Source organism: Vigna unguiculata, chromosome 5, assembly GCF_037176805.1.
Source record: "Vigna unguiculata cultivar grain cowpea cultivar isolate G323 ecotype 2 chromosome 5, ASM3717680v1, whole genome shotgun sequence".
In the NCBI taxonomy this organism is placed as follows: Eukaryota; Viridiplantae; Streptophyta; class Magnoliopsida; order Fabales; family Fabaceae; genus Vigna; species Vigna unguiculata.
Genome location: NC_140796.1, coordinates 45,370,145 through 45,389,298, shown reverse-complemented (window position 1 = coordinate 45,389,298; position 19,154 = coordinate 45,370,145). Strand labels below are relative to the sequence as shown.

The window sequence follows — 19,154 nt, the reverse complement described above, 5'->3', positions numbered from 1 at the left end:
TATCCGTGAAGATGTGTAAGTGACTATTGTGTTTCCATAATATAAACAATAAAAAAGACGTGTTGGATAGTGATATAATATAACCAGATACAGTATATAAATAAGATATAAACTTTACTTTATAAATAATTTTGTAGGTTTAAACTATGACCAACTTAAAGAAGCATGTGTGAAGTGACGATGATTCTAGAAATTCTAGGTCTAGTTGTGTAATAGAAGAACCTAGATACAGTGATATATGGTTATAGACCACATTGCAAATCACTTTATTTTCTTGGCATTCTACAGATTGTGGAGGACAATGTATCAAAAATTGTTCTTAAAGTGTTAGACCAAACTATGTGGATATGTCTTTGTTTTTCGCAGCAACGCCCTCTAGCATCTTTTCTGAAAACCATTTTTCTATCGTTTCATGGCATAAAATGTACCATGTACAAGTTTTTTTTTGTCATTTTATTCTTACAACTATTTGTATCATTTATCTTCTATTATCTTATATAACTTTAATTTAATTGACACGTTACTTTGTCATAAAATACTTATACACAAACAACTTTTAAATTTATTAATTGTCAATTTAACTCTTACACAATAAGTTTACCCATCAATAAACATAATAAATAGAATTTTTAAATTAGTTTTTATAAAAAAGTCAGTGAGCATTCCATCATTCATCATAATTTCCAATGGAATGTTAACTCCGCCACACTGTTGAAGAATGAAATTACAGTACATGGTATGAAAGTGGAACAAGCATCAAAACTATGTTTAGCATTGAGTGGAGTAACAAAGGACATAGAAGCAGAGAAATGAATATATATAATTAATATCACTAACTTTTTTTTTTATTGTGAATAAATAGTGAATAGAACTAGGATACAAATGAAGCAATCAGCTGAAATAAACAAACGGGGAAAACCTGAACTAGCTCTACAAATGGATTACAACCCAAGGACAGGTCAAGGGGAAAATGAGAAAAGAAAGCGCAGTTCCTGTAAATTTACTAATCTTCTTCTATGGTATATGACATAGCCGGAATTGCCCAACAAACCTATCAGTGTTTCGCAAACATCCCCTGTGTTAAGGACGAAAAATCATAATCCTTCGCTGACTGTGTACTGCTAGATGACACTGGAGCTCCTGACTGGGGTTTACTCGCTCCCATTGTCGCTCCCATTGTCGTCATCACACCGTTAACTGGAGGTGGAACTTGCCCCATACCATAGAAACTGCAAAAAAAAAAAAAGCATTATAAACTTGGTATAAGTTGGGGAAATAGTAGGAACAGTAAAAAACAGGTTTGTAGGTTTACTTTGGTGAACAAGAGCACTGGATGATGCATAAAATTAATAGAGATCACTAAAAATAATAAAATACACAAACGGCACAATATGCAGTTAGTAGATTGGTGCGCGGTTTGACACGAGATCTTCAGTAAAAGATGACATAATCCAGGTAAGTTTCATGTTCTGTAGATATAGTTCATCTAGAATTTTCATTTCGTGAATGAGGAGGGCGGAACCATTAGCTTTGAAAAATTAGAGTAGTTGGAATGGAAACAGAACCCCCAAAAGTAGTCTTTTAGTACAACAGTGTACACTCTAAATCGTTTTGGCTTATGGGACTAAAGTTGATTGGAACCAATTATCCACCGAGGTTAATCAGAATTATATGGACCAACATAAGGTAATAATCAAATAAAATATTACAAGTAATCCAGAGAGATTAATTTGGTGATGATCACACCAATACCTGGATGGTTGATATTGTACAGGGCTCCCAGCAAAATGTGCTGGGGTCATGTTCGTAATCGGCCCCTGATAGAAAAGAAACAAGTTAGTTGCTGGGCAAAACCAATAACTGATTATTAACATTTGGCTTACTTCAGTCATTACCTGCATGGGCAATACTCCAGAAATCGAGTAGCCAGTAGCTGGCCAACTTTGCACAGGAACATTTGGTCTAGGTTCTTGTATGCCAGCAGGATACTTGAGATCCCCACCAGAAGATTTAGCTGCAGCAGCCATCAGAAGAGACTGTTGCTGTGCAAGCATGGCAATCTGTTGCTGATGCATAGAAAATGGAGACACCATATTGCCCTGCAATACCAAAATGACTGGTCAGGTAAAAGTATTTCAAATACCAGAAAACAAGCATCTAAGATAGGGTGCAACTAAAAAAAATATTGTTTTAATGCTGACGAGGATATATCTTGCACATAGAGCATGTTGAGAACAAATCAAATAAGGGTAGAAGAAGTTTATATTCAATAAACAAGACTATGCAAATCAGATAAAAGAAGTAACTCCAAAATCTCACACAAACCTACAGAAGAATTGGAAAGTACCTTCTCAAAGAGGCTCATTATATCATTTTTAACATCTTTCTGTGGCTTTTCTGGAGTTAAGCTTGGCATCATAGAAGGTGAATCTTTGAAAAGATCCTCAATACCAGTTGCAGACGGCAGAGTACTATTATCAGCTGCTTTTGGCGGACTAGTCTTCTCAGCTGTTGACACCTCTGCAGCAGCTGAAACAGTTATGGCAAAGGAATTATAACCTAAGTTCTATCCAACATAATTGAAGCAACTTAAGCATCTTCAAAAACGATCCAGCAACACTATCTTTTGAATTTCAGCACATTTTTTAACAAGGACACAAACATACACTGAAAACCTGCCCAGAGATTATCATCAGTAGTTGTACTGGCCGACTCAGAGCCATTTTCTTTGGGGACATCCATAGACAACATGTTGAAAAGGTCTGTAGCATAGTCAACTTTTGGAGGGGTATTTTGAACTGCATCCATAGCTTGCTTTGAAGATTCAGCTTGTGGCTGTGGTGCTAATGGTTCCACTTTCTCAACAGGCTGAGGTTTGGTAATAGGAGTTACCTGTTCACAATATATTATTTCATACCAGTATAAACAATAATAGTTTTATTTTATTTAAAGAGGACAAAAAATTAACCATCACTCAAACAGCACAATAATCATATTACTACAAATCAAATATGAAGTGCAACTAATTGCAGAAGTAATAACACATGAAACTAATGACAGAAGAACATACATTAAAACTGCAATATCACTTTAAGTGCAACATAAAAAGTTAAACAGCAGGGGGGAAATTAACAGAATAACAAAATCAATAGGGAGCAAAAAAGATTACTTGCTCCGGTGCTTTGGGAGGAGCAGGAGCAGGAACACTGTTTCGTGTAGCAGGAATTGCATTTGACTGTTGGAATTTCTTCTTTTCCTCAAATTTTTTTTCAGAAACAACAGTGTGACCACTTCTCTCCACAGGCCTCTGCCAATGTGAAGGACTTCTTTCTTCCCGCAATCCAGAAGGTGGTTTTGGATTCCCATCCCTTGGAATCCATCTCTTCTCGTCATACCTTTAAATACATGCAGCGATTGTAAACAGGTCATAAAACAACATGCATACACCTTAAACAGTACAAAGATGAAAATTTAGCAAGGTTCAAGGAGTTTAACATCAGACATACTTTGCACGAATGAAATTCTCAATTCCAACTCTATCATAATTTGGTGGTAATTCTGCTTCCCAGTAGTTATTTGCTTTCTCGTTTCCCATTGCTTTGCAGGACCAAAACAAGAAAATTCAAATTGACGGAGTTGATACATAATCAACGCGTATCAGCAAAATTCAAAATAACCACAAACTCAAGACCACTTAGACTATCTTACATTGAATGAATGCAACTTGCTCCGGAAGCCAAGTGTCAAGGGTTGCAGAACGAACCTGAAAGGGAAGTCATTAAATAAATATATAAGTTTGACATTAATGATTAAATAAAGAAAGTATTTAGATACTACAAAATTCCAACAATGCCTTAGAAGCCATTTTCAGTTATTCCCACATCAAATTCATTCAGTATTATTTTACTATATTTTAAATGGAAAAGTAACAGATCAAATTGAAAACTTTGTCAATCAAATAAGTTATTTATCAGCCTACCATTATCATTATTAAGAATAAATACCAATCCACAATAAACAGTTAAACACTTTCATTCAGTACTATTACTATATTTTAAATGGAAAAGTAACAGATCAAATTGAAAACTTTGTCAATCAAATAAGTTATTTATCAGCCTAGCACTATCATTATTAAGAATAAATACTAATCCACAATAAACAGTTAAACACTGCGTCAACCAAAGTAAAATGATAATAGTAATATTAATAAAAATAATAATAATAACAGTAAATTGTGAATCATATAACAATAACAACATCAAAAGTCTTCACCACGCACAAAAAATTTTAAAAATATCTCAATTTGCATTTAAGGAAAGGATCACCAATGACACTTATTTAGAAATCTTTTGTTAGTCATTACTAGAAAGGATGTTTAATAAGTATACACTAAATTCAGTATTTCTCAGAAGAGTAGTGCTAAACAATACTCTGGCGAACACACTCCTAACAAAGTAACACACTCTATTATCAGTTGAAGCGTACTAAGAACTACAAAATTATGAGAGGGAATCATTAAATAAAAAGAGAGAGAGTATGTGAGTGTGAGTGTGTGTGTGTGTGTGTGTGTTTCTCTTGAAAAATAAAAACATTAACTTGTCAAAACACATTGTCAAGCACAGAACATACCCTCTATATTATGGAATTGGAAGACATTTTCTACAAGCAACCATAATATACATTCTCCCTCTCATGAGCTTTTTTAGATCTAACTAAAACCCTTCAAGTCTCAGCAGTACAAGTAACAAATCATAATCACTAATATTCAGAGTACGGATAATCCATACAAAGGAAAATTACATCACCTTTGATATATGCACACCCAAACTTCGATGTATTCCCGAACACTGCATACATATAAAGATGCCAAGATTTACACTAGCCCATCTTGGACCTCTGCAAATTAAATTAGCATAGAAAGTTGAGAAAACATTGCTAACCGCAATAATAAAAATAATATATCCAGAAAATGCATAGAAAAGAGATAGCCTTTTCTTCATGAACCAATTAGTATCCCTGTGCTTAATTTACTACTGACATAAAATTCAGACCGGATCATTCAGATCCACCAGTACATACTTAGCTTTGCAGTCAGCACATTCTCTATTGTCTGGTAATTTAAGAAGTCCTTCCAGTATCTGCATATTTAGAGTAAGGAAAAAAAACTGTGTAAGGAGAAAAGGAAAACAGAAAATGAGGCAACTCTAACATACCAACACATTCAATAAAGATGAAAACCCAATTGAAAGTTCAATGTTGAGAAAACATTAACGATCTCACTGATTACCAATAAGTATACATCACAATGGTGACTGCAAGGAAAACTCCTCCCTAATCAATTGAACTTGTTCTATCTTTACATGGAAAAAACAACTACCAATTTCTTTCAACATTTGCTACGCAAACTAATTTTCTTCTGCAGTTTTCTTTTCCTTTTCCATGATCAATATATAACATGACTCGAATTCACCGCTGCAGTTGCCAAGGATTAAATCCCCCCTTAAAATTATAACCCTACAATTACTAAAAAAATTAAAAATACCTAAAAAAGGATGGACTATTTGTTACAATACGCACAGAGATTTTGAAGAAACACATAAACTAAGCTTCCGATAGCTTCACACTCTTCACTGAACGTGTAAGTAGCGCCAATAAACCCCTAAACTATATGTTGGGAGCTAAGCGAGCATCAGAAAAAAGGATCCAAACTACCAAACCACAACATCCCATTGATTAACCCCCAAAAATATCGAAAAATGAAAGATCGAAAAACCTGTCAGCCATCAGTAACTGAAATCATGACAAACATATCAAAACAAACCTACTAGGGCCTAATTTTCCGAGCTATACCATACACATTCGCATTAAAAAAGAATCGGAAATTCTGACGTTCAAAATTTCGCGACATGCATCTACTGGACAGTGACGGATTCAAATCTAACAAGAAGATACGATTAAAGAATCGAGGCAACTAGCGAATGCGGATTGGAAAATCGAAACTGAAATAAAGAAATAAGGAGAAAGAAACCTTCTTGTGCTTAGCGTTGAGCTCTTTGGTGACGTTAGCCTTACCGTTCATGGTGGAAGGTTCTAGAAGAACAAGGAAAACGAATCGGAGCGAGAAAGTTAGCGGAAGAAGCTAAGCGAGAAGCGAGAGAGGAAAGACGAAGATCCAAGGTCAATTTGGTCTTTTCACACTCTTTCCCCTCTCTATCTTTCACTCTCTCACTAAACTGAAAGCCTCGTCTCTCCGGTTATTAATATGCGACCAAAAACAAACGAAGAAGAAAATGTCGCCACGGAGACGCCCTCCTTGACTATTTTTTTTTTAATTATTATTTTCATAATGGTGGAAAACACTTTTGTTATAGCATTTTCTATGATATTGTTTTATTCAATAATTAAAGTTAATTAATATTAATTATATTATTTTAAAATAAAATAGTTTTGTATTTTAAAATTAAAAATACTTCATGACAGTGGATTCCACGTGCAACTCCTCAACTACATTTTTACTTTGTTAAATTTAACCATTTTTTCTAATCACATAATAGAATTGATCTAATTTGTTTGTATTAAATTGAAAGATTCCCTTGTATATTATTTTGTTATAAATTATAAATTATTATATTGTTTTCCCTAAATTTTCTCGCATTTGTTTTTCGGCCCACACGCTTCTATAGCTTTGTCCCCTACGCTTATCTGTTTGTTTATTATATTTTCATTGTTTATTATATTTTCATTATGACATTTATGTCATGAATTAAGTATAAAAGTATTTGCTTTTATGAAAGGGAAAGAATAGTGGCTTTTCCATTCATGGAAAACGAATTGTGTTAAACGTTGTGTTCTTTTCTTATATATGTGGAAGTTATTTTTAGATATGTACAAGGCTTTCGACATTTTCATGGTTCAACCAATATCTGCACCTAAACGGATGCAGGTGATTTCTGTAATGTAAATAAATAATATATTTAAAAAGAATAAAATAATATTATTTTTATTTCAATTAAAAAAAACTAAAATTTAAACGTACAACAATAAATAAATATATTTATATAAGATTAAATATGTTTTTAATTTTTAAATTTTAACATAAAATTAGAATTTTTCTTTATTTTTGATATATTTTAATCTTTAATAATTTTTAGAAAATAATAAATATAATCAATCTTAAACTTTTTTATGTGTTAATCAATGATTAAGTTGATGTCTAATATGTGTATAATAGTTGTAAATAATTCAAATATCTTATTTAATACATAAAAGAAATATTAAGTGAATTAAAAATATTATATTTATTTATTTTTGGATGTTTTGTTTTTCTTTTTTTCTGTTAATTTTGTGTTTAAAAAATTACTAAATATTAATTATGATTTGAGTAATTAATCTATGTAATGGTAATATTTTTTGGGATATTTAATGGAATTTTTAAATAGTTTTTATTATTCTCTAAATTAATTATTGTTCATCATTATTAAACAAGTTTATTATTGTTCTTACATAAATATTAAATAGAAATGAATGTTGGTAAGGGAATATGTCTTTTCAGGAACAATGTTGGTAAGGGAATATGTCTTTAAATATATTATTGTTGTTTACTGGACCAGTGTTTTTGTTGGTGTAATTAACATAATCTTAGTATAAATTTTTTTTCCACTTTAAAAAATTTAACGAAAAATATCAAATTGCATCAATTTTTAAAAAATCAAAACCAATTTGAGATTAAAAAACATTAGACGGCCAAATTAATATTTTTAGACAACTAACTTGATATTTTTAGACGAAAAAATAAACTAAAAGAGTAATTCAACCAAAATTTAGGCACCCCTAACATATTGACTGAAGATCCGCTACTGGCTGCAAGGGTTTGTTGATTTTGAAGATGGTTGTTGGTTGAATGGGAAAACAAATTATCTATTGGGATGAACTATTTCATAGACTCAATGGGAAATGTTTTTAATATAAAGTTTGATGAGTTCTTAATTAAAAAAGGAATGTTTTGTATATCATCTGATTTTAAGGAATTCTATTTACAAAAAATTTATATAGAGTGGGTTGAGGTACACAATGTATTATTTCTTTTGTATTGTTCAAATATTTTATTTCTATCAATATAAAACTAAAACGTACACACACTTATTTCTTTACGGTCTTTCTCTTAATTATGATTTATTTATCTCAACACATTTCAATTTTTAATACTATTGTCCGAATTTTTTATTAATGTGGAATGAGGATTGACCCCTTTTGAGGCATAAGTTGCTCCTATATAATTTAAATGTAGGTAACTATTGTTGTTCAACCGATAATATTTCATGAACTTTGTCAAACCAAACAAAACAATATTGCCATCTACATTTGTGTCCAAAAATACATCAAACTTTTTTTTTATAAAGGATCATACAATTCAACCTTCTCATCAAGTTTAAATTCATGTTCACACAATATTTGAAACTCATTGGAAAAAGTATATATCATTGTTTAGAAACATGAAAAGCAAACCAACATTAGTAACTATAGATATACATATACAAGACCAATAATTATAAATAAGGAATAAAATATTATACCCTTGATGCTAAGAACTTGACCTTGAAGGATTGAAAAAATCTTGGTGAACATAGAGGATTATAGGCTAAAACAGAGCTCGACTGTCCTATCACATGATACTGGATTTCATTCCAATCTAAGTCAAATACTCTTAACCTAAAGTATCTATGACCATAATAGAGAGTATGAACATATCCAACATCATCTAGATCATAAAACCTTAATATCTCATTGACAACACAAAACTTTCTCTAAGCCAAAAGACTTTCCTGAAACTCAATGCTCATAATGTTTCTCCTGAAATATGAGAAATAGTTCATCCCCATCAACAATGACTTACCCAATTCCAAAAAGAAACTTTCATAAAAAACTAGAAACTCCTAGGATAAAAAGAATGTTCAACTATTAACGTCGAATAAAAAGAAAAATTGAGGTTTAGAAGGAAAATTATTTTTGTAACCCAAATTATAATTGTAAGAAGAAAATTGTCTCAAAAAAAAAATCACATTTCAAAAAAAAAAAAACACAGAAAATTAAAGCAACCAAAATCATATACACCAAATCTAGAAGGCACACTACAAAATCAAAGTGTGAAGATATTAACGAAATACGTATGTAATAACTATTCCTTGCTACCAAAATTCTCTACGTTTATTCTCAAATGTAATCATCTCAAAATAAATTAGGTTTATTTCATAAAAGTATTTAATACCGTAAAATATGAATTATATTAATACTTAATGACCAAAATTATTAGTTAACCATTATGATAATAATTAGTTAATAACCAAAATATATCATTTGTGTTATGAAATAAAGCGGATAACAGAGAAAATAATAGATAACAGAGAAGAGAAGAAACAATAATAGAGAATGAGAGAATAGGGAGTAACTCATCTATATCTTATTATTGATAGGAAAAGTCCTATATATAGATACAACATGTATTCCATAAAGGAAACAAATCAACATAGTCAATACAAATATTTACATAAAGAGTAATGAATCATATTATGAGTATCAATTATATGAGTAAATGTATCAAATCAATGGACAATCATTAATTCATTAATTCATAACACTCCCCCTTGAGTGTCCATTGATAAAAGAATGTGCCTCGTTAAAACCTTAATAGGAAAAACCATTTAGGATAAAAAAAACCTAGTGAAGGAAAAAGAGTACAACATTTTGTATTCTGTAATACAATATTGTTCATCACATATTCTATTTCTCCCCCTCATGTAAACTTACATCATTAAGGTGACGAAGTCCGCACTTGTGAATCATTTGCTCAAAAGTTCTTCTTGGCAAAAACTTCATAAATAGACCTGCCATATTTTCATATGAATGAATTTTTGGATATCTATATCATCCTTTTAATTGAACAATACACTATTATCTTCATATATGGTTGTTAATTTCATATTTGTCGGGGATAGTCACAAGTTGAATTATAAACCTTAACCAAATATATTCACAACTTTCCTCGTAATTTTGTATGATTAGACAATGTCGCTACTATGGTTTGTTTCATATACGTTCATGACACCATTGTGCTACCACATGTGAACAAACATCTTGTTTGTGATCAACCATTGTGACATTGTAAGAATATGTAAAATAACATGCATATCCATAACCCATTGGTCTGAATCTGAATCATTTGGATGGAATAAGTTCATATTCGTAGTACCCTTAAAGTAACGAAGTATATGTTTTACTCCAAACTATTTTCTTCTTGTAGTTGAAGAACTATATCTTGCTTAACAAATTTATAGCAAATGCAATATTAGATCGAGTATAATTAGCAAGATACATTAGTGTTTCTATGACACTAAGATATGGTGCTTCTAGACCAAGAAGATCTTCATCATTTTCTTGAGGTCTAAGAAGAGTCTTATCAATATCTAACGACCTCACAACTATTGGAGTGCATAATGGACATGACTTGTCCATTTAGAACATTTTAAGCACCTTAATTATATAAGCTTCTTGACGTATAAAAATATCCTTATTTAAATACTCAATTTCTAATTTCAAATAAGACTTTGCCCTTCAAAGATCATTCATCTCAAATTATTTCTTTGAGTAATCAATTGCCTTTGTAAGCTCATTATGAGTTCCAACGATGTTTATGTCATCTACATAAACAATCATTATGGCAAATTCATTATTTGGACCTTTTCATATAAATACAAGAACAAATAGGATCATTTTTATATCCTTCTTTTAATAAGTACTCAATAAGACGGTTATGCCACACACGTCCTGATTTCTTTAATCAATAAAAGAGCATGTTCAATTTTATTGAATAACCCTCTTTAAAATTTGTCTTGTTGGGCAAATAAAATCCTTTAGGAATTTTTATATAAATATGATTCTCAAAAGAAACGTACGAATAGGTTGTAACATCATCCATTAGATGTAAATGCAAACCATGTTGTGCAACTAGGATAATCGAATATTGCAATGTTGTTGCATCCAATACTAATGAATATGTTTTTTCACTAATCAATACAAGGTTTTGTGAACAACCTTGAGCAACCAATTGTGCTTTGTATCTAACAATTTCATCATTTTAATTTGATTTTTGCGCAAAAATCCATATATACCCAACGGGTTTCATAACTTCAGGTGTGCGAATTATATGTCCAAAAACCTTTCGTTTAGCAAACAAATATAATTATGCTTCTTTGCATATTTTCATTTTGGCCAATCTTTTCTTTGCTGACAATCTTCAATGATCATTGCTTATTGATCCTCAATGTCATTCATAGCATTCATCGCTATGTTATAAGTAAAAGTTTCGTCAATGTTAACTTTATTTTGGTTCCATATTACATGATTCATGACATAATTTATTGAGATCTCATCATTTTCAACAATTTTAGGTACATGAGGTTCTTATGGAGCCAAACCATTAATTATGTCAAATGAATCTTTTGGGATTTCAACCTTTTCGATTAGGTCATTTTGCATTTTAGCTCCCTTTCTCATTCAAGAGTTTTTATATTTGGAACCAATAGGTCTACCACGCTTCAAACGTGTCCACATGAGTTTTTCAACCTTTTTTTTTCACATCATAATAACTGATCATGTCAAACAAGGTAATCATTTTGATTTGTAAACTTCTGGTTTACCATGACATGCATTTCAATAGTACTAATAAACTTGTAGTACAAACTATGAGAAAATGTTCATAATTTCTCCAATACACTTTCTTTTTCAACTCAATCATAGAGATATAAAGATATTTCATATCTTTTTCATTGTTTGTCTCAATATAATATCCATTTAGACAAATATCATTGAAACTTAATAAGTTTCTATTCAACTTCTTGGTAGAAGTATAATAGCTCTTCTAGAGTCTTCAAATATATTTGTAGTACTATAAATAATACTAACATTGATGTCTCGCATTATCAAAGAAGAGAAAAATTTATTACTCTTGAGAATTGTATAAGTTGTTGCATTATCAATAAGACACATATCTTTTGGTACTAGTGCAAACATTCATTTTTCATATAAACGTAAATATCAATATGAGATTTATTTTTTTAACACTCTCATAATCAATGAGGTGATCAATGCTTCCATTTGCTTTAGCAAAGAAAATAATAATATCAAGATGAATAACATCCATATGGCCATAATCAGAATCACCATCTTCATAAGCAAAGTGTGTTTCTATGTTTTTCTCATTATTTGTAAGATGTTTTGATGTACAATAAGTACAACTCAAATGGCCTTTATCGTAATGATAATATATACTTTCATCTTTTTGTCAACATTTTCACATTTTTCTTTTCCCTTTTTCACATTATTATGCCACTTCTGGTGACAAAATGTGTCTTTGAAATTTTCTTTATAACCATGTCCATAATCAATATCACGATCACGATCATGAAAATATAAATCAAATGTTGCTACATTCACTTCTGGGAATGGAGCAGAACCAATTTGGACAGGTTTGATGATTTTTTATCAAAAGCTCATTGTTTTGTTCAGCCATACAAAGGAATGAAATAAATTCATAATATTTATTGCTGCATTCACTTATGGGAATGGAGCAGAACCAATTTGGACAAGTTTCTTGATTTTCTATCAAAAGCTCATTGCTTTGTTCAGCCATACAAAGGCATGAAATAAATTCATAATATTTATTGCTGCATTCACTTCTGAGAATGGAGCAGATTAGGCGGATCTCATGATTTTTCATCAAAAGCTTTATTGCTTTGTCCAGCCAGCCATACATAGGGATGAAATAAATTCACAATATTTGTGAAATCTCTTTTCACAATATTTTTGTCATGTTGCTTAAATGTTTTATTTCTTTATTTAATGGTATCCCAATATCCATTACATCTAAATATATTTCAATATTTAAAATCCAATATAAGGAATTCTTCCTTGTAATATCAAGGATCACAAATCCAAATTTTGCAACATTTCGTGTGTTTAGAACTAGCACATAAAATATTAATATTAATAATAATAATAATAATAATCACCATCATAATAAAAATAAAAATAATAAGACGGAGATAAAGATTGATAAAGTTAAACAATTCTTATCACATGAGAAAGAATATAAGGTAAAATTATAAAGTGAGAAAGAATTAGAAAGAGTCTGGATTGAGACACGCAGAGTATTGTCGTTATAGAGAAAAAAGCTTCCACTAGTCTTCAATTGGTAGAAAATGAGAGAATAGGAAGTAACTCATCTATATCTTATTATTGATAGAAAGAGTCTTATATATAGATACAACATGTATTCCATAAAGGAAACAAATCAACATAGTCAATACAAATATTTACATAAAGAGAGTAATAGAGTAATGAATCATATGAGTATGAATTATATAAGTAAATGTATCAAATCAATGAACAATCATTAATTCATTCATTCCTAACAATTTGTTATTACTCGTAGAAAATATAATTTTTTTAGAATAAAGTGATTGTTGTTAATTAATCCAAATCTATATCTACATAATATATGTATAACTCCACATAACTAAACCAATAATAACAATAGTTAAACTTAATTTTTCATTAAAATATAAAAGTTAAATAACACAAAAATATCACACAAAAATATATTATGTATGACAAATCAATTCTATTTATGTAATATTTAAATATTAATTCTTTAATCCTGTTATCATTAATATTTCTATTAATTAATTTACCCAAATCTTTATTTAAATAATACATATATAACTGTACAACACAAAACAATAACAATAATACACAAAAACAAAAAGAACGAACCGTGCAGACAATGTTTCTCATACTAGTTAATTGTAAAACAACGTTTAAGAAAACACTGAACTTAACCTAACCTAAGATGGTAGAAAAAATTTGGAAAATGAACAAACGAATAGAAGCTATCAAAATGAAGCAAGAAAACTTGTTTTGATTTCGTGGGGGTTTCTAACTCTCTAGTAACCAAAGAAGATAATGTGGTTGTAGGGGTCCCTTGAAGCGAACGTGGCAACGCTTCTTTGGAGTTTGAAAGAGAGAACTTGTGAAGGAAAATCCAAGGCTCTTACTACTCAACTTGGAAAATCCAAGTCATGAAACTCAATAAAAATATCATCTACAAGCCTCTAATTTCATCATGTCTACAACTTTCCTAAGTCCATCCCATTACATTTCCTTCCCCTTATGTTTCCCATGACCACACTTGTGCAATTCTCTATCAAATGTTCGCTCTTGAAGCCCAAGTTCTTCCATGATGGCATATACAAGAGACCCACTTTCCCTTTCTCTCGGATGGAAGCAAAGTTTGGTTCTTTTTGTGGGAATAGCTTGAAACTGAGAGAGGGCAGGGAGAGCTCGTGCTTCTTGGGAGGCGCAGTGTTTCAAAATGGGGTTTTGTCGAAAGAAAACGGTTGCAAGAGGGAAAAGAGAATGGTGGTGGTGAAGAATAATCAGGGGTTTGGCTTCAACGGTGGTGGTGGTGGAAGAGATGATGGTGCCACTGCTCGGCTTTTGGGAAATATTGCTTTAGCTGTTGGACTTACTTATCTTTCTGTGACCGGACAACTTGGTTGGATTTTGGATGCTATTGTCTCCATTTGGGTATTGTTCAATATTTTTTTTCCGTGGTATCTTTTGTTCTATTACTGTCTTGAAATATGGAACTGCATATTATTGTTCAAAATTGTCTCATGATGGAGGATAATCGAATCTTGATGTTTGCACTCTTTGGAAAGTTACCCTATTAAAAGAGTTAATCGAATCATGGAAAGTTACCTTATTAAGTAAAAAGAGTTAATCGAATCATGGTGTTTAACTGTTTGGAAAGTTAAGCTATTAAGTAAAAAGAATTGTACCTTGTTCTTGTTCTTGAGCTGAGTGGTTTAGTACGTTTAGCTGAGTGCATACTTTTACTTGTTTCTTTTAGAAACCTTGAGGTTGTGCCAAGACTCATCTTGTTGCTTTTATCATCCTATATCTGGAAATGTTCTTGTAGAATGAATAACCGAGGAATCAAATATGAGAGTACTTGATTAATTGTAATCTATTATGGCAGAGTCTATCAAATAAGTTTTCCTGATGGAATCTTTTACACTCCCCATAGAATTTCCGTTTTCCTGGTGCCTACCGGTTACACTATTCTTCCCATCTTTTAATTGTGTTTGTTATAAATCCTTTTCTGGTCTAACACATCCAATAAAAAGATAGACATCAGTGTGGCAATTTGTTTTTGGATAGGCAATTAAATTAGAAATAGGTTTGCTTTTTACATAATTTCTTAAATTTCCCCTGCATAGAAAAACACCATCATTGTCAGTATTTCATAAAACATAGTGTGATGTAAATTCCTTTTGTTCAATGTAAAATATTTTTCAAAGATATGCCCTTTAATCCCTTGGAGGCCCTTAAGGCTCAGTATCTTCCAATAAATGTAGTTCTGAGAAATTAGCACTGTAAATCAATGAACTGATTGATTTAATTTTTCTTCTCCTCTTCTGTTTCATTTGCAGCTCATTGCAGTGTTAATACCAATAGTAGGTGTTGGTGCTTTTCTCTGGTGGGCAGGACGAGATATAATGCAAGGCACCGTGAGGATTCTTCCAAATTTAACTCTGAAACTTCTTGCTCTTTTAACTTGTAGTTTATAAACTATGAGATATATTGCTTATAGTCGCTTTATTGTATTGCTTTTGCACACTTCCATGTTTATGCATGAAGCTTTTGTTTTAAAAGGTTTTAAGGTGGAAAATTAAACGCTGAAGTTATTTTATATCAAACTAGCCTTTTTATTATTTTGTTTTGATATCAATTTCTTGATTTTATTCTATCCACTCACTGTGAACGCATAGTATATTGAAAAGTAGTTAATGCTAAGGTGACTTGCAACTGTACTGACTGGGTTTGTGTTTGTTGTACATATGCAGTGTCCAAATTGTGGAAATGATTTTCAGGTTTTCAAGTAAGATTTGTTTGAGTCATCTTTTTAAGCTAGTTATTTATTGATGATTTATTTAGAATTAATCCAAATAACAACCTCTACTTTATAATGTGTAATAATTTGTTTCAGATCTTCTCTGAATGATGATTTGCAGCTGTGCCCTTTTTGCGGTCAACCTTTTTCTGGTAAGAATGGATTACTTTGCTTGTCCATGAATTATTCTCAGTGTGTTGTCAGTGTCAGTATTAACAAAACTAAAGCTTTGATTATTAATTAACGGAGCTAGTTTTATTACAGATTTTTAGTAAAGAATGTAAATGACCATTCTAGGAAGGTTGTTTCCTTTTTACACTGAAAACATTTTTGGAACTTCCTACTGTTACATGCCATAACTGGTATCGTTTTTAGTTTCTTTTTAAACTACGGTTAAGACTTGAAAGGTTGAGTTTTATTGTTATACCATTTGTTTTGTCAGCATTACATGGTTCTTATTGGCTTAAATTTACATCGTGTCTCATTTAATTGATCAATTTACTTCGTTTTCTTTCATGCATAGGTGCTAGAATATGCCATATACTTTAGATGTTCTACAAAATATTACTTTATCTATCCCTTGGTTTATTATTTATGTATCTTCTTGTATACCTTGGTCTGTAAATACTCTCTTAGCTGATTGATGTATCAGTTCTGATTGTTGCTTCTTGTCTAAATTTTCCATTTACTTGTGTATTTTAGTCCATATGGAGTTAAGAAAATCTACAGGTTGCAGTAGACATGCCACCCTAAAATAAGATGAATGGTTTGCCAATGTTAATGTTTCTAACTATGAAACGATTTGTTGTTTTTTTATCCATTTATCCTTTACTTTTCTGATGGATTTAGTTGCATGAAAGGCAGTGATGTTCTGAAATTAGTAACTTAAAATGCTTTACATCATTCACTGTCTTCATGAAAATCACAACGGTTGAAGTTTATTGTGATATCAGTTGTTGAAAATGAGTTTGTGAAGGAATCAGTGAAGTTTTCAAACCAATCTACAACGTTTGGACAAGCATTCAATAATTTCACCCGTTCTAAAAATGGTAATCAATCATGGCAGCAAGGCTTGTTTCCTTTTACCCTTATCTGCCCTCACTTTATTGTCTTTAATCTTTGTTGGTGATGCCGTGTGGCGTTGTTTGTGTCTTGGCAGAAAAAGATTCTGGTAGAGCCATTGATGTTGAAGCTGAAATTAAAGATGTAGACTGAGTCTTCACAGCTACAACATGTTGGTAGGTGTGTGTGAAGTAATTTGCAAATTTTGAGTTGAACACAGTTAAGGCACTATTTAGATAGCTTTCTGAAACTGGCATTGCATTTTCAGGTGACTACGTGAACACAAATCTTAATTGGTTAAAGAACAGACACAATAGTGACATTGTAGTGAAGAGTGTGTTGAGCAGAGTAACATTGCAATTGTAATATAAGTTTTGACAGTGATGTTTCTCAGGTCACACTTGTATTATTTGGTGTACCAGAATGCTGCGTCATTTTTTCTTTCATTGTTGTTGCATTATTTACATAAAATGCTTAGGGGAAATAAAGATGCTTCATTTCAATGTTTGGGCATTGCACGTGACAACTTTCTTCTCTTTGTTTTAAACCCTTTACAAGACAAGGAAATAAAGAAAAGTACAATATTTATGATAGTGACAAGTTAGAGACAAGTTAGAGACAAATTCATTATATTGACGGATTTAAAACTATTTTAGTTATAAATAATATTTTGTTTATAAATTAATCATTAGTTATTAGATATTTTTTATTCTTAGTTATTATTTAAAGATTTTTTGTAGTAAATTTTTGTTATTCTTTCTGAAAAAACCTATTAGATCATATTATTTTCTTTTTTCGGTTTAAGTTATTTCCCCTTGGGGATGAAATGCATTACGGTTTAATCTTTTTCTTGAATCTTTTTCAACACCTACAATTAAGGAATTTTGGAAAAAACTTATTTTCATGAATATTTTCCATCTTTTTGCTTTTGAACTATTTTTATTTTAGTATTTTATTGTACGACTTTGATGTATATCATTTGCTAATTTTAAATTATTCATTGATTTCAGGTTTTCGAAATTTCACATAAATATAATTTTATTTTTTAAAGTTAGGCTCGGAGAGTTGAACCCAAGGTAATGGAAAATACACTTACACAAAAAGTGTATCTCTAATTAAAAATAAATTATCTTTGTACAAATTCCATCTTCTAATGTGAAATTGAGTTTAATATAAATAAATTTATTTACTAAAATGGTGGATGACTCATTTAAAACTAATTTTAGTTAAATTATTCTTTTATTTCATATATATAATTAAATGTTCAAAATATTTATTTGTTTTGGAAAGTGTACTCTGTGATGGTTTTGTTTTTAAAAAATTTCTTGAAAAGTAGAAAAGGAAGGAATATTTAACTCTTTTTAGGTCTCAACTTCTAAACGAGTTGGGACTATTAAATGCAGTAAAAACGATATATATGTTTGGTTGTCCTAAATTATTTTTATAAGATTAAATTAAGTATAAATCTATTTACCAGATCAATTAATTATATAATAGAATTATAATATATAATATATAAGTTGAATTGTTCAAAACATGTTTCTATAAATTTAAATTAAGCACCGATGTATTTACCAGATGATTTAATATACAAATCATCTTGAAAAAAGAAATTTTACTACCTAAGAACCGAATTCTCTTTTGGAACATTTTGTAAATTTGAGTATGATGCATCGGTACAAAACAAATAATATTAAAAATATAATTAAAATAATAAATAATATAGCTTGTAAGTAATCAGTACGTATTTAATATATCCAGATGGAAAATCAATTAAACTACAAATTTGTTATAAATTAATACTTAAGAATCTGAATCATGTAAGAGAGATATAAGATTAAATATCTTCATACCACTTATGTTAAAATAAATTAAATTAAATTTACTTTATGTTGAAAAATAAAACACTATGATTTGATTGTCTCCTCCGGTCCATGCTTATACGGGAGAATATTTTTTACGGGTAGTTAAGTAGATTATCATCATATAGAAGAAAAAAAATTAAGCCACCTTCATATATGGTTGCTAGCTTCAATATTTGTAGAATAAAAATCCCAAATCTTTGATTGTAATTTAGTAATCT

The 19,154-nt window shown here is 30.5% G+C and overlaps 2 protein-coding genes across 5 annotated transcripts; one reads left to right on the top strand and one right to left on the bottom strand.

Annotated features, from left to right (window-relative positions):
- Positions 1-798: 798 nt before the first annotated feature.
- Positions 799-6,278, bottom strand: LOC114185455 (ADP-ribosylation factor GTPase-activating protein AGD5-like). Of its 2 annotated transcripts, XM_028073183.2 has the most exons (11): positions 6,029-6,278; positions 5,080-5,138; positions 4,806-4,896; positions 3,709-3,763; positions 3,507-3,597; positions 3,170-3,395; positions 2,667-2,892; positions 2,348-2,529; positions 1,896-2,099; positions 1,753-1,817; positions 799-1,229 (listed from the first exon to the last, which is right to left on the bottom strand). In XM_028073183.2, exons 1-11 carry the CDS (start codon positions 6,077-6,079, stop codon positions 1,055-1,057), a joined length of 1,425 nt encoding a protein of 474 aa, XP_027928984.2. In that variant the 5' UTR covers positions 6,080-6,278; the 3' UTR covers positions 799-1,054. The 2 variants fall into 2 exon arrangements, with proteins under 2 accessions (XP_027928984.2, XP_027928983.2); XM_028073182.2 differs by having other exon boundaries at positions 1,753-2,099.
- A 7,816-nt stretch (positions 6,279-14,094) lies between these two features.
- On the top strand, positions 14,095-17,574 carry LOC114183388 (uncharacterized). Of its 3 annotated transcripts, none has more exons than XM_028070400.2 (7): positions 14,100-14,640; positions 15,549-15,626; positions 15,963-15,997; positions 16,106-16,161; positions 16,963-17,058; positions 17,169-17,251; positions 17,340-17,574. In XM_028070400.2, exons 1-6 carry the CDS (start codon positions 14,224-14,226, stop codon positions 17,222-17,224), a joined length of 738 nt encoding a protein of 245 aa, XP_027926201.1. In that variant the 5' UTR covers positions 14,100-14,223; the 3' UTR covers positions 17,225-17,251; positions 17,340-17,574. The 3 variants fall into 3 exon arrangements, with proteins under 3 accessions (XP_085529137.1, XP_027926201.1, XP_027926200.1); XM_028070399.2 differs by having other exon boundaries at positions 14,101-14,640; positions 17,169-17,247; XM_085673011.1 differs by lacking the exons at positions 17,169-17,251; positions 17,340-17,574 and having other exon boundaries at positions 14,095-14,640; positions 16,986-17,058.
- The last annotated feature ends 1,580 nt before the right edge of the window (positions 17,575-19,154 follow it).

What these genes read in the sequence shown, in the direction of transcription:
- LOC114183388 (XM_028070400.2), top strand. Translation starts at nt 14,224, where the DNA reads ATGTTTCCCATGACCACACTTGTGCAATTCTCTATCAAATGTTCGCTC. An exon ending in ATGCTATTGTCTCCATTTGG is followed by an intron (nt 14,641 to 15,548) that starts GTATTGTTCAAT and finishes TTTCATTTGCAG; the next exon opens with CTCATTGCAGTGTTAATACC. An exon ending in TTTCACCCGTTCTAAAAATG is followed by an intron (nt 17,059 to 17,168) that starts GTAATCAATCAT and finishes GTGTCTTGGCAG; the next exon opens with AAAAAGATTCTGGTAGAGCC.
- LOC114185455 (XM_028073182.2), bottom strand. Translation starts at nt 6,079, where the DNA reads ATGAACGGTAAGGCTAACGTCACCAAAGAGCTCAACGCTAAGCACAAG. An exon ending in TCAACGCTAAGCACAAGAAG is followed by an intron (nt 5,139 to 6,028) that starts GTTTCTTTCTCC and finishes CTAAATATGCAG; the next exon opens with ATACTGGAAGGACTTCTTAA. An exon ending in TGGGTGTGCATATATCAAAG is followed by an intron (nt 3,764 to 4,805) that starts GTGATGTAATTT and finishes CTTCCCTTTCAG; the next exon opens with GTTCGTTCTGCAACCCTTGA.